The sequence below is a fragment of the Myotis daubentonii genome, chromosome 6, assembly GCF_963259705.1.
Source record: "Myotis daubentonii chromosome 6, mMyoDau2.1, whole genome shotgun sequence".
NCBI classification, from domain to species: domain Eukaryota; kingdom Metazoa; phylum Chordata; class Mammalia; order Chiroptera; family Vespertilionidae; genus Myotis; species Myotis daubentonii.
Window position 1 is genome coordinate 9,099,493 of NC_081845.1, and position 11,994 is coordinate 9,111,486.

At 43.0% G+C, this 11,994-nt stretch overlaps 1 protein-coding gene across 1 annotated transcript in view; it reads right to left on the reverse strand.

The window, feature by feature from the left end:
• The window catches only part of LOC132236652 (coiled-coil domain-containing protein 170-like), a 62,669-nt gene extending 60,925 nt beyond the window's left edge, over window positions 1-1,744 (reverse strand). Inside the window, exon 1 of the mRNA XM_059699739.1 lies at window positions 1,369-1,744. Coding sequence (XP_059555722.1) covers window positions 1,369-1,443 — 75 coding nt within the window. The 5' untranslated portion in view covers window positions 1,444-1,744. The remainder of the gene's footprint in view (window positions 1-1,368) is intronic.
• Window positions 1,745-11,994: the final 10,250 nt, after the last annotated feature.

The following is an 11,994-nucleotide window of genomic DNA, read 5'->3' on the forward strand; positions in this document are numbered from 1 at the left end:
CATGCCGCTCTTTGGCCTCTTGAGTGTGGCTTTTCCACAAAATACCACGTGCAGGCGCACACGTACAGTGCGACTGAAACTTCGTGGCCCATGCGCAGAAGTCGGTATTTTGTGGAAGAGCCACACTCAGGGGCCAAAGAGCAGCATGTGGCTCGCGAGCCACGATTTGCCGAGCCACAGTTTGCCTACCACTGCACTAGAGTATTTAGAGATAAAGGGCCATGATGTCTGTAATTTACTTTCAATTGGTTCACCAAACAAATATAAATAATATAAAAAATATTACATAATTATGCATGGGCCGACATTCTTAACTCACAGAGGACACCACACTGGGATAAAATATGCATATATAAAATGGAAGAAAAAATAGTTTCATTTGTACAAGTATTAGTTTTCCACAAACATGCCAAGAATCAGAGAAATCTGCACATAGGGCAGATGACACTAAGGCAACATTCACAGCGGAATATTAGCAGTCCTGTAGCATGTTGGAGAACCCGCTCCATGTTCTGAATGTAAGAGCGTCCCCAGGGATTTTTGTGGTCAGTGTGGCTAAGCTGAGAACATCTCCGTGTTAGAAATTCAGCTGAACACAGCTCCCCGGTCTCCAGCAACCACCACCGACACACACTGTGCTTGATGGGATCCTGATGCCACGTCCAGAAGGGAACTAACCTAGGCTGAGCCAGTCGTGTGTGTGTGTGTGTGTGTGTGTGTGTGTGTGTGAGAGAGAGAGAGAGAGAGAGAGAGAGAGAGAGAGAGAGAGAGAGAGAGAGAGAGAGAGATAACATAGGCTGAGCCAGGGATGGGTGTGTGTGTGTGTGTGTGTGATTACATACCTGATGCCTGAAAATTACCCTAAGTACCTGCTGGGAAATTAACAAGTAAATGAATCCAATGACAACTGAATTAACAACATGCCTGGGGTGATTAGCAACCGAAAGGACAGAGACCTTGCTCAGGACTGAGATTAACCCTACCCCACCCGATTTTAAAGAAATTGCTCTAAATCATGTCTTAGTAGCTAAGTAGTGTAAGGTAAATGAAAGTATTATTTGCTATCGGGGGCGGGGGGGAGCGGGGGTGTTGGGAGGGTCTACAGGAGAGGGACACACTGTTCAAACAAAAAGGTCAGAGAAGCAAACTGGTACAACCTAAACTCAGACGCACTCCACAGACTCAGGCCGAGCCCCGAACTTCCTAAGATGAACCGCCCGCTGGCAATTCCAGTCCACGTGCAGGGCAGAACGCACCGACTCCGACCTCCCCGCGAAGTTCGCGCGCGGGGCCTCCACGCCCGGGGCTCTCCCCGCGCAGCGAGAGGCGGCCCGCCACCCCCGCGCGCACCCGCGGCTGGGACCGTACCTCGGGCGCGGGCGACGAGTCATCGCCGGTCGGGTCCAGGCGCCTGGGGCGGCCGGAGGATGCTCCCCGGCTCATGCCGACCCGAGCCCGAGGCGCGCACGGCCCGACTCCAGAGCAAGGCTGCGGCGCGGGGAGCGGGTGGCGCGTCTCCCGGGGCAACCGGTAAACACGCGGGCGACAGCGAGACCGGGCGCCGGCGGCGCCCTGGTGACCCCGGCTGCCTTCCGCCCGAGCACCCGGGGTCGACCCCAATCCTCCCGAGGGTGTCTCCTGGCTTCCAGGGCCCCATCTGGCCAGGCCGAGGCTTGGCTGAGCGACGGACACCTGCCAGAGCGCCTGGGGGACAGCGGGGTTGGAGGTGATCTTCACCGAGATTCCGCTTGTGTTGGGGGACAAGTGACAGCCAGTGGCCCGTGTGAGCGGTGCTGGCGTGCGCGAGGTGGAGGCGCGTGTAGACGCAAAGGTGAAGGAGCAATTATGTAGCACTTACTGTGTGCAAATGCTTCTGCTCCAAGCTCCAAGCTCGTGGGCTCGAAGCCTGTGCGGTTGCGGGGAGCCGGGGGAGGGGCGGCGCTGGTTAAGGATTGAAGTTCTGCTGATCTGGGAACCGAGCGAGCGCAGTGCGTTTTCATTGGGTTTGGGCTCCCCTGATTGTGCGGCCCGTCCTGGTGGGCGTGCTCTCACTTAACCTTCCCAGCAAGGCTGCGGGAAACGCACCTAATCGCAACTCTGTTAGTAACAGCCTTAGCTTCTCACGAAACACGTGCGTTCTTTTAAGAGCTGTTCTGTGTTTCCCATGGCTGACCTCAACTAAAACAAGATTATGAAGTGGATATTAGGATTGGGTCTTTTTAAGATGAGTTACCGGTCCCAGGGAAAGAAAATGTATTGTCCAAGGGTGTACAGCTCAGCAGAGACAAAGGGTCAGACCCCAGACCGTAAGACTCAAGCACAGAGAAGGTGAGCAACCCCACAATTTGTGGCAGAAGCTAAAGATGGAACCCACATTCACCTGACTTTGCCCAGTTCAAACTCAGACACGAGGCAGCTTTTCTTGGATTCCATCCCAGCAATCACCTACAAGCATCCACTGTAAGTCTGAGAATTCCTTGGCCTTGACAAAGGCTTTTGATTTTACAGCAACATTGCCACATACCCACACCAGAATCACCTCAATGCTTTCACTTCACGCAGTTCTTTAAAAAAGGAAAAAAGTCCTTAGTGGAAACTATTAATAGTATGGTTTGTAGTAAATGTTTCCAGGTTGCACTTTCTCTTTGCAGCAGAATCACAATGAGTTTGTTAAATTGTCAATGAAATGGCACCACTAGAGGAGACATGTCACAACTGCTGGTGAAACTCAAGGCCCCTGAAAGAGAACCACCCTGAGAAAGTCCCTTCTCTGTTAACTCGACATCTGACTGTTTTAGAATTCAATTTTATAAAGTCTAAGTCTAGTCATTCCGGTCAACCTTATCACTCTTCTTCATGGCAACAGAACATATGACTTCGCAGGCTTAAAACATTGGTGTTGATGACGGACGTGTTTATTAAGTGGATGGGAGGAATCCTTCCACAATGCATCTCAAGTCATCACTATGCACATTTTACATATCTTACCATTTCATCTGTCGGTTATACCTCAATAAAGCTGAAAAAACACACACAATAGAGAAAAATGTTAATCGGTGCTAAACAGGTTTTTCTCTAGTGCAAGAAGTGTACTTTCGTGTTGAGTAGCAACAGAAAAAGTGATTGGCCTGACCCCTGCCCAGATGCCTTTGAACTTTCTGGGACATTAAGACATGAGCCACGTGACTCTTCAAGGCAGCAACTGGTGGTGTGCCTTGGAGAGCCGAGAAAGAGCACTCTGGGTGTGGATGTGTGTCTGCGTGGACCCCGGAGGGGACACTTTGGGACTAGCCTGCACTATGATGGTAGCGCATACAGGCCGGCAGTGGGGGAAACCCTGCGTATGATGACAGTTTAAGCAGGAAGGGAAGTAAAAATGCAGATGCTCCAGCCAGATTTCTCCCCAAACCGCTCGTGTGGGCAACATATGATGACCCATAATGCCTCCGCTCAGGAAGCTACCGGCTGTGGGACCAAATACACCTCCAACTGCTTCTTTATGGAAGAGGGATGTTCCTCATTGGACGCCAGGCTGAGTTTGGACCATGGGGGGCAGGAACTCTTCTGCTAGCCAACCATTTGATGAGCAACATTATGAATGCGGACCCAAAGGAAGATGGCAGGGCAACCTTTGGGGGTGGGGTGGGGGGGGTGTTGGAGAAGACGGGGAGAATGAGCAGGCCTGCAGGAAGGGCTGTCACAGGCCAGGTGAGAGCAGGGACAGGTGCGAGTGGCGGTAGTGACGGTGGGAAGGGGACGATTTCGAGGTGGAATCAACCTGGGTCTGAGGTTCCCAACCGCCTGGAAGCCTGCTGAGGCCTGAAAGGCAGCGAGGAGATAAAGCAGTGGAGACAGAAGAGAGAGTTCAATTTGGGACAAATTTAGTCTGAGGCGCTGATAGGGGAAAGCAAACAAATTTTACAGTTTGGGAACAGGGAGCCCTGCGCATATCCAGCTGAAGCCAGAATTTCCAGCTCATTCTGCTATCATGTTAAATTTTATCCTGAAATATGTTTATGAAGCTGGCTCGCTGACATGTGTGTTACACAAACATATCAGAGACCAGATAAAAATGCCTCCTGCGTAGCTGGGAGAGGCAGCGAAGACCATCTCTCTTCTGGCCCTTGGGCTTTTATTTCGGGGCTTTCTTGTTTGCTTGCTTGTCTTGCCAGGATACATGTTTCTCATAAGAAAACTTACAATATGATAACAACTTTGGGGCTTTTACTTATATTTAGAAACCTGTCACTGAAACCACTCCTATGACATTTTAGTTGTCTACAGATGGTTTTAGACGACTATGATTGACATATTTTCCTTAGCAACTGAATGAAATGCTGCCAAAGACAGCAAACAACGACTTCAGTTGTCTAACGGAAGATTCTTTGGTGAAATATAGACCACCACACTCTACTGCTTCCATAACTGACACAGCACTGAAGGGTCCTCAGAGCCACTCTCAACCCTTGCTTGGACTTAGTTCAGGAGTTTTGCTGATCTCTATTTGGTCTCTTGAAGAAAAGAGTCTTTAGCAATGATTTTAGTTTTATCAATTAGTCCTAGAACAAATCCAGTCCCTTTATTTGTTCTAATAAGACAACACAGCTAGTTGCAAAACAATTTACCAGTGTCACTTCCAAAAATCTACATAAATTTACAGACACTTACTTTTAAAGTGTAGTTTCTTTTATTTCCCCATACATATGACTGTTCCAATAGATTTTATACCTAAAATAAATGTGATCCATTTCATAACTTTCCTATAGGATAATTAAGCTTAGAGAACCACTGATACCTGGCTACATGGAAAATTACCAACTCAAGGACCTTGGGTTTCATTGTTAAATTACAGGTTGTTCTTTTCAAGAGCAAAATCCTTATCAAAAATTGAAAGTACTTTAAAAATATTTTAGCTGAGTAAATATAATTTCCTGAAAAACATCCATGAAAATATATATTTTCTGGACTTTATTTTACTTTAAATTCAACAAGTTTTCATCTACATTTCCTCAACTAGTCAAAAAGATGTGTTGTACATAATACCATCCTTCATAGCCTTACCGAAGTGAGCTTTCAGTTGTAAACTTTCAGGTTTAAAATAGTTTAATATTTTAGGAAAAACATAGAAGGATTAACTGGACAATCGATATTAACATTTTTCAATTCCAAGGGGAGAGAACACTTTCTGGCAAACTGTCAGAACCACCACCTCCCCATGTGTCTCTTCAAAACAAAACAAAACCAAGAAATCACTAATCAGGAGGATTATGGGAAGTCTGAGGTGAAGCAAGTGCCCTAAAGGTCGTCCTTGATTCCTCTCCCCTCCACATCCCCTCGCAGCTAGCTAATCTATTTTCAAACCCATGCAAGAATTGTTTTTCTAAACCTGATCAGATTACTTCTCTGTTCTAAAACTTTCAAGGAAATCCCACTGTTTATTGGAAAAGAGGAAAAATCTTAACACCATAGACCTCATTTTTTTTTAAGAAATAATTTTCAGAGGTTATTATTTTCTTCCTCAAATCAACTCTTTGGGGTGGATTTTATTATCCTCTTATTACAAATTGAAAACTACAGTTCAGCGAGGGAGCTTGCTTATGTTCACACCAGTAAGGTCTTTCAAGTGAGGACTCCAAGTTCTTGGTTATTGATATTATCCCACTGCCAGAGTGTCTCAAACACTGAACCCATCCACTCTGCCGGGTGTGTTACCCTGTGCAACCCATGCTCAGTCCAGACTGACAGATATGATTGGTCAGGTGGTGTCCTGCACAGCGCACTGCATTTCAAAGGCCACCATTCACAATAGAGACCTTTTTGCTATTTTGAAATTTCTTTGTATATTTATTACACTTTTGTTGATTTTCAAAGATGTGGGATTTATACACTTATCATGACATTTTTTCAACGTATATGACTAAAGTGTCTTTTCTAAAAGGTTCAATATATACCAGATGCTTGGATTTATGCAGTAGGAAAAAGTGGGCAAGGATGTGGGGAAAGGGGAACATTTGTGCACTGTTGGTGGGACTGCAAATTGGTGCAGCCACTATAAGAAACAGTATGGAGGTTCCTCAAAAAATTAAAAATAGAACTGCCATATGACCCAGCAATCCTACTTCTGGGTGTTTACTCAAAGAAATCCAAATTCAAAAAGATATATGCTTCCCTATGTTCACTGTAGCATTATTTGTAATAGCCAAGCTATGGGAGCCAACCAAGTGCCCATCAATAGATGAGTGGCTAAAAAAGCTGTGGTACTACATATATACCATGGACTATTACTCAGCATAAGAAGAATGAAATATTATCATTGCGACAACATGGGAGGACATAAAGGGTATTGTGCTAAGTGAAATAAGTCAGACAGAGAAAGACAAAAACCATATGATTTCACTTGCATATGGAATCTAAATAAACACACAAAACAGAAACAAACTCATAGATACAGAGAACAAACTGACAGTCACCAGATGGGAGGGGCGTTGAGTGGTTGGATGAAAAAGGGGAAAAGATTAAGTACAAATTGGCAGTTACAACATAGTCATGGGGATGTAAAGTACAGCTTAGGAAATATAGTCACTAATATGGTAATGACTATGTATGGTGCCAGGTGAACGCGAGACTCATCAGGGGTTCACTTCGTAAGTTATATAAATGTCTAACCACTATGCTGTACACCTGAAACTAATATAATATAGAATGTCAACTGTAATTAAAAAGTAAACAAAACTTAATAAAATAGAGCAACTTAAGTTTCTAAATTTAAAAAAAAATGGGTTTCTGATCAGCACATATCTTTGTGAATTCCATACTTGTGAATTCACCTACTCACTGAAATTTAATTGCAACTCCCAGGCCAATACTCAACAATGCTTTCTCGGTCAATCGCCGATGCACAGAGTGGTGAGAGATCTGAGTCATCGGCATGCACGTCCCCAGCTGAGGTCCCACAAGGCGACACTCTGCCTTCTGGTTTCAGTTTCTACTGTAAACAAGGGTCTGGTTCAAGGTCTATTAAGTGCAACTTCTTTTTTTGCATTTTTGTGCTTTTTCTGCGGGAGGGGGTGATTTCACTGTTTAAAATGACTCCATTCTTAGTGCTGAAGTTCTGGCTAGTGTTCCTAAGCATAATAAGGCTGCGATGTATGTCATGGAGAAAACAGTGTGTTAGAGAAGCTGCACTGAGGCCTGGGTTTAGTGCTGCTGGCTGTGAGTTCAACGTTATTGAATCTACAATAAATATTAAAGTATCTTTAAACAGAAATGCACACAGAACAAGGTTCTATATTGATCAGTTAATGAAAATGCTGTGACCAAAGGCGAACACTGTATCTCCCCCAGCAGCAATAGTTCAGGATTTGCTGAAGTAGTGTTAGGAGCAACTTTATAGAACATAACTACTATGAAGAACAAAAACCATCTGCATTCCATGGCAACCTGTCACTGATTAAACCTGACATTCATATTGCAGTTTGTATGATCTTCTGTTTGTTTATTATACAGAATGGTTGGTGTCTTTGAGTTGCAAGTTTAAGTCTACAAATATTTTCATTGTGACAACTGCCATTAAATGACTAATATTTAACAATGTGATAATTAAATGGTATAAGCCAAATGTACTTCCAACCAATTCAGGTATATGACCATATAATATGTTTTTTAATTATATATTCTTGTTCAAAACTATCCACCTGAATTAAAAATAGATTTTCCAAAACACCCTACTAATACAATGTTTTGGAAATTTGTCACACATGATAGAATGCTGGAAAAAAATCTATAAATCTTGTTATTTTTTTCTGCCTCCTAGTATTTTTTATTCTATATCTGAAAGTCTTTAGTGATGAAAAAATAAAGGAAAGAGTAAAAATAAGTTCAAAGATTTGCAGAATTTATCATGCTTCAAAAGCAGGCCAAATGTTACTTGAAAAAAAAAATAATAACTTTTAAATGTATTTACCCTATAGTACTTCAGTGTGGTTTTTAAAATAAAATTAATAGTATCAGCAAAAAGAGGCAGGGGTCAAAATTTCTTGTGCATAATACTTTCGGAAGCATCAAAGAGATTATGAAATTCTTTGAAGAAAAATGAAGCCATGATGCTTACAAAAATATTTGTGGTGATCATAAAGCAATGCCATCTTTAAAAGAGAGGTTTACAATATTGAAAGAATATCACTGCTGCATCACTTCGGTAGATATATTACTGAAAAATTAGAACGGATACATGATGGCAGGTTTTTCCCAGTCAAAAGCCAACCCGTGGTGCCAGGTGGGTACTGGAAATACAGCGGGGACATTTTGTAAAGTATATGATTGTCTAACCACTATGATGTACACCTTAGACTGATACAAAATAATACTGACTATTACGGTGAGAGATCTTGTCCTTTATAAGAAATACTACAAGTCCTTGAATTTATCCCTGGACTTGGAGGCCTTCAAACAGTGGCTAAATGGCCGGATCCTGGAGCCAGGCTGCCTGGAATGAAATCCTGGCTTTGCCATTTCCTAGCCTTGTGATCCTGGGAAAATTTGTCCACCTCCTTGGGCCTACTTCCCCATCTGTATTACAGAGGTAATAACAGTTCTTAACCCCGGGGTTGTTGCAAGGATTGCATGCGTTAATGCATATAAAGTGCCTAGTACAGAATCTGGAACAAAGTATGTACAGAAGTGTTAGCTATTAGCATTATATTCTCAAACACAGAATAGAACATTCCCGCACAAGACACTGCAAAAAAGGATTTGAAAAGCAAAGTGTTTATTCTTATTCTAAGTTACTCTAAACTTTGGAAGATCACAGGCTTAAAAAAGTTTGTTGTTGTTCTTTGACTACTCAGCATATGAGAACAAATTCTTAAAGCATGTTCCATACCTTCGGAAAATGAGAATGTGAGAAAGAGGGTGCAGTGGTCACTGGAAGCAACAGAGCTGCCTCATCTCCAAGAACTTAGGAATCAACTGGCCTCCTTTGATTAAGCCAAAGCAGAGATATGCAAACACCTTATAAAGACACTATTTCCCAGCCAGGAAAGCACTGTGCTTCACTGAACACATTAGCGCATATACAAAAAAGAATTTGATAATCACAGGTGAGGCCAATGCGCAGTGGAGGCTCGGGGGGAAAGTGATGGGCCTCCAATGTTAATGTCTTGTCCATCTGTGACAACTTCTTTCTCACCTAAATTGATAAGTACACCTTCACATCTTTTAAGAACAAGGTTCCACCCTCAATGCCTGCAAGCCCGTGGCCACGAAGTCATCCCCAGGGACCTCGTCTTCACTCAGAGTCCTCATCCATTCACAGGACGTGCTAGAGCAGGGGTGGGCAAACTTTTTGACTCGAGGGCCACAATGGGTTCTTAAACTGGACTGGAGGGCCGGAACAAAAGCATGGATGGAGTGTTTGTGTGAACTAATATAAATTCAAAGTAAACATCATTACATAAAAGGGTACGGTCTTTTTTTTTTTTTTTTTAGTTTTATTAATTTCAAACGGGCCGGATCCGGCCTGCGGGCCATAGTTTGCCCACGGCTGGGCTAGAGTGTTCAAGAGCAGAGGCCCAGGGGCCCCTGAGGTCACGGTATGTCCAGGCAGGACTACTCTAAGACAGAGCTGAAAAATAAAGGCTTTTTTTTTCTTCAGGTTCGTTTTTGCTCCCACAAGTTGAAGTTTTTGAAGGACCAATGTTAAAAATTCCACCCCAAAATATGATAATTTGCCAAACATTCCATTAAAATCAACTTTTAAAAGCAAATGCGGTTTCTAAATTAAGCAACACCCAGTTTCTTCTGGATCTTTTAAATGTCCTTATTATTTTGGAAAATCTTATGGCTTTGGGTGGGGGAGTGTGGGATTTTCCTAACCCCACTTTAGACATGCTTTAGGTTTCTTTTCAAATGATGCCAGCTTTCTTTCAAAAAGCAACAAATAATCCTTGTTTAAAAAATAAAAAAAAAAGTCTGTGGAAGTTGAGAGCGAAGACTGTTCCTCATGCACTGCTTTGGCTTCTTGGGACTGATTCTAACTGCCCGCTGAGGTTTTCACAAAAGTCTTCAAAAACACTGCAGTGGCTTTCTTGATTCAGACCAGGCTACCTTTTATTACTAATTGAGGTTGAGCCAACCCTATACATACCTATAAAGTGATCCTCATCTACTCCTCTCTCAACAACATCACCAAAATAGTCTAATTTTTGGAAAGAGATTTTATCTTCTGCTGATTCACTGATATGACCTCAATTAAAATACCCTCTTTTAAAGCTTGCATTACTAGCCATAAATTTCCTTGGTCTATAAAACTGCCTCTAATAAAAGAGAAAGAAAAGGAAGAAGCAAGATACAGGAAGCCAAGTGCACAGCTAATCATCTTTTGAAGAAGCGAACACCTCAGCCTACCCAGGCACAGATGTCCGTAGGTTTCATCATTGACTCCGCACACTGGTTCATGAGTGCACACTGCCTTTATTTCCCCTGGTAAATCAGCCACAATTACCATGTAAAAGTTCCTGACAATGCTAGTAGGTTGGGAAAGGCCTCACTGGGAAAGGCTGCCCATCACACCTGGAATAAAAACTCCAAGTCCTTGCCCTGACCGGTTTGGCTCAGTGGATGGAGTGTCGGCCTGCGGACTGAAGGGTGCCAGGTTCGATTCCGGCCAAGGGCACGTATCTTGGTTGCAGGCACATCCCCAGTAGGGAGTGTGCAGGAAGCAGCTGAATCGATGTTTCTCTCTCATGAGTGTTCCTAACTCTCTATTCCTCTCCTTCTCCCTTCCTCTCTGAAAAAAAAAAAAAAAAAGAACTCCAAGTCCTTTCCATGGTCCTCAAGACCCCACCTGACCTAGCCAGTCTCCCCAGCGCTCTGTCCACACCTCCTTCTTTTTCCTGAAACATGGCAAGCACATGCCCACCCCAGGGCCCTTCACACCCGTATTTCCCTACGGCTGGACCTCTCACTTCCCAGATGGCTGCATGGCTACTTCATGTACTTTATTCGGCTCTGTAATAAAATCTGACCTGCTGCAGTGGCTTTCCCTGACCACTCTGTCGAAAATAGCCTCTTCTTCCCCCACTCTCCTTCCCAGGACACATCACTTCCTAATATGAAATCTTTCACAGACTTGTTTCCCCTCACTGGACTGTAAGCTCCTAGAGGATGGATTTTTAGTTTGTTCATTACTATATCTCCAACACTGAAAACAGTACCTAAGACTTAATTGTTGCTCAGTAAATAATTGTGAAACAAATAAAATAATGAATTCCCCAGAGAATTTGTAGAAACTGATTATTACTCTTTCCAGCTCAAAAACATTTAGGTCCCAACATTCTCAAACCATGGCTCGTTTTTACAGCCGAATGGCTCAGAGTCTCTTGAAATCCTGATACAAACAGTAACATAGATGAATCTCAAGGGCATTACGCTAAGTGAAAGAAGCCGATCTCCAAAGATGTGTATTGTATGATTTCATTTCTAAGACATTTTGGAAAGGACAAAGCTATAAGCATAAACAACAGATCTATGGAGCCAGGAGTTTGGGGTGGGGGCACAGGAGACTATACAGATATAGCGTGAGGGAATTTTGGGGGGTTAGGCCAAATGTTACCTCAAAACAATAACTTTTAAATGTATTTGCTCTATAGTACTTTTGTATGGTTTTTAAAATAAGATTAATGGTATCAGCAAAAAGTGGCAGGGATCATCATCTTATACATCAGAATCACCAAGGGAAATCAGCCAATCTTTCAATGGGTTAAACAGAGATGAATATAGAGAAAAACTAGAGTTTTCCATGAAGAAAAAATGACATAAACAAAGTAGAAAGAAGGAAGTAGAATTTTCCATAAAGGCAAAATGCCAACTTTTGTGCCAGAAGAGTAAATAGGATTACCTGTCTTCGTGTATGGCAAACAAACAAACAAACATACATAGACAATTAGATCATGAAATTAGATCAGAGCTAAAAATGAGTTTCCGCTTATGTATAAG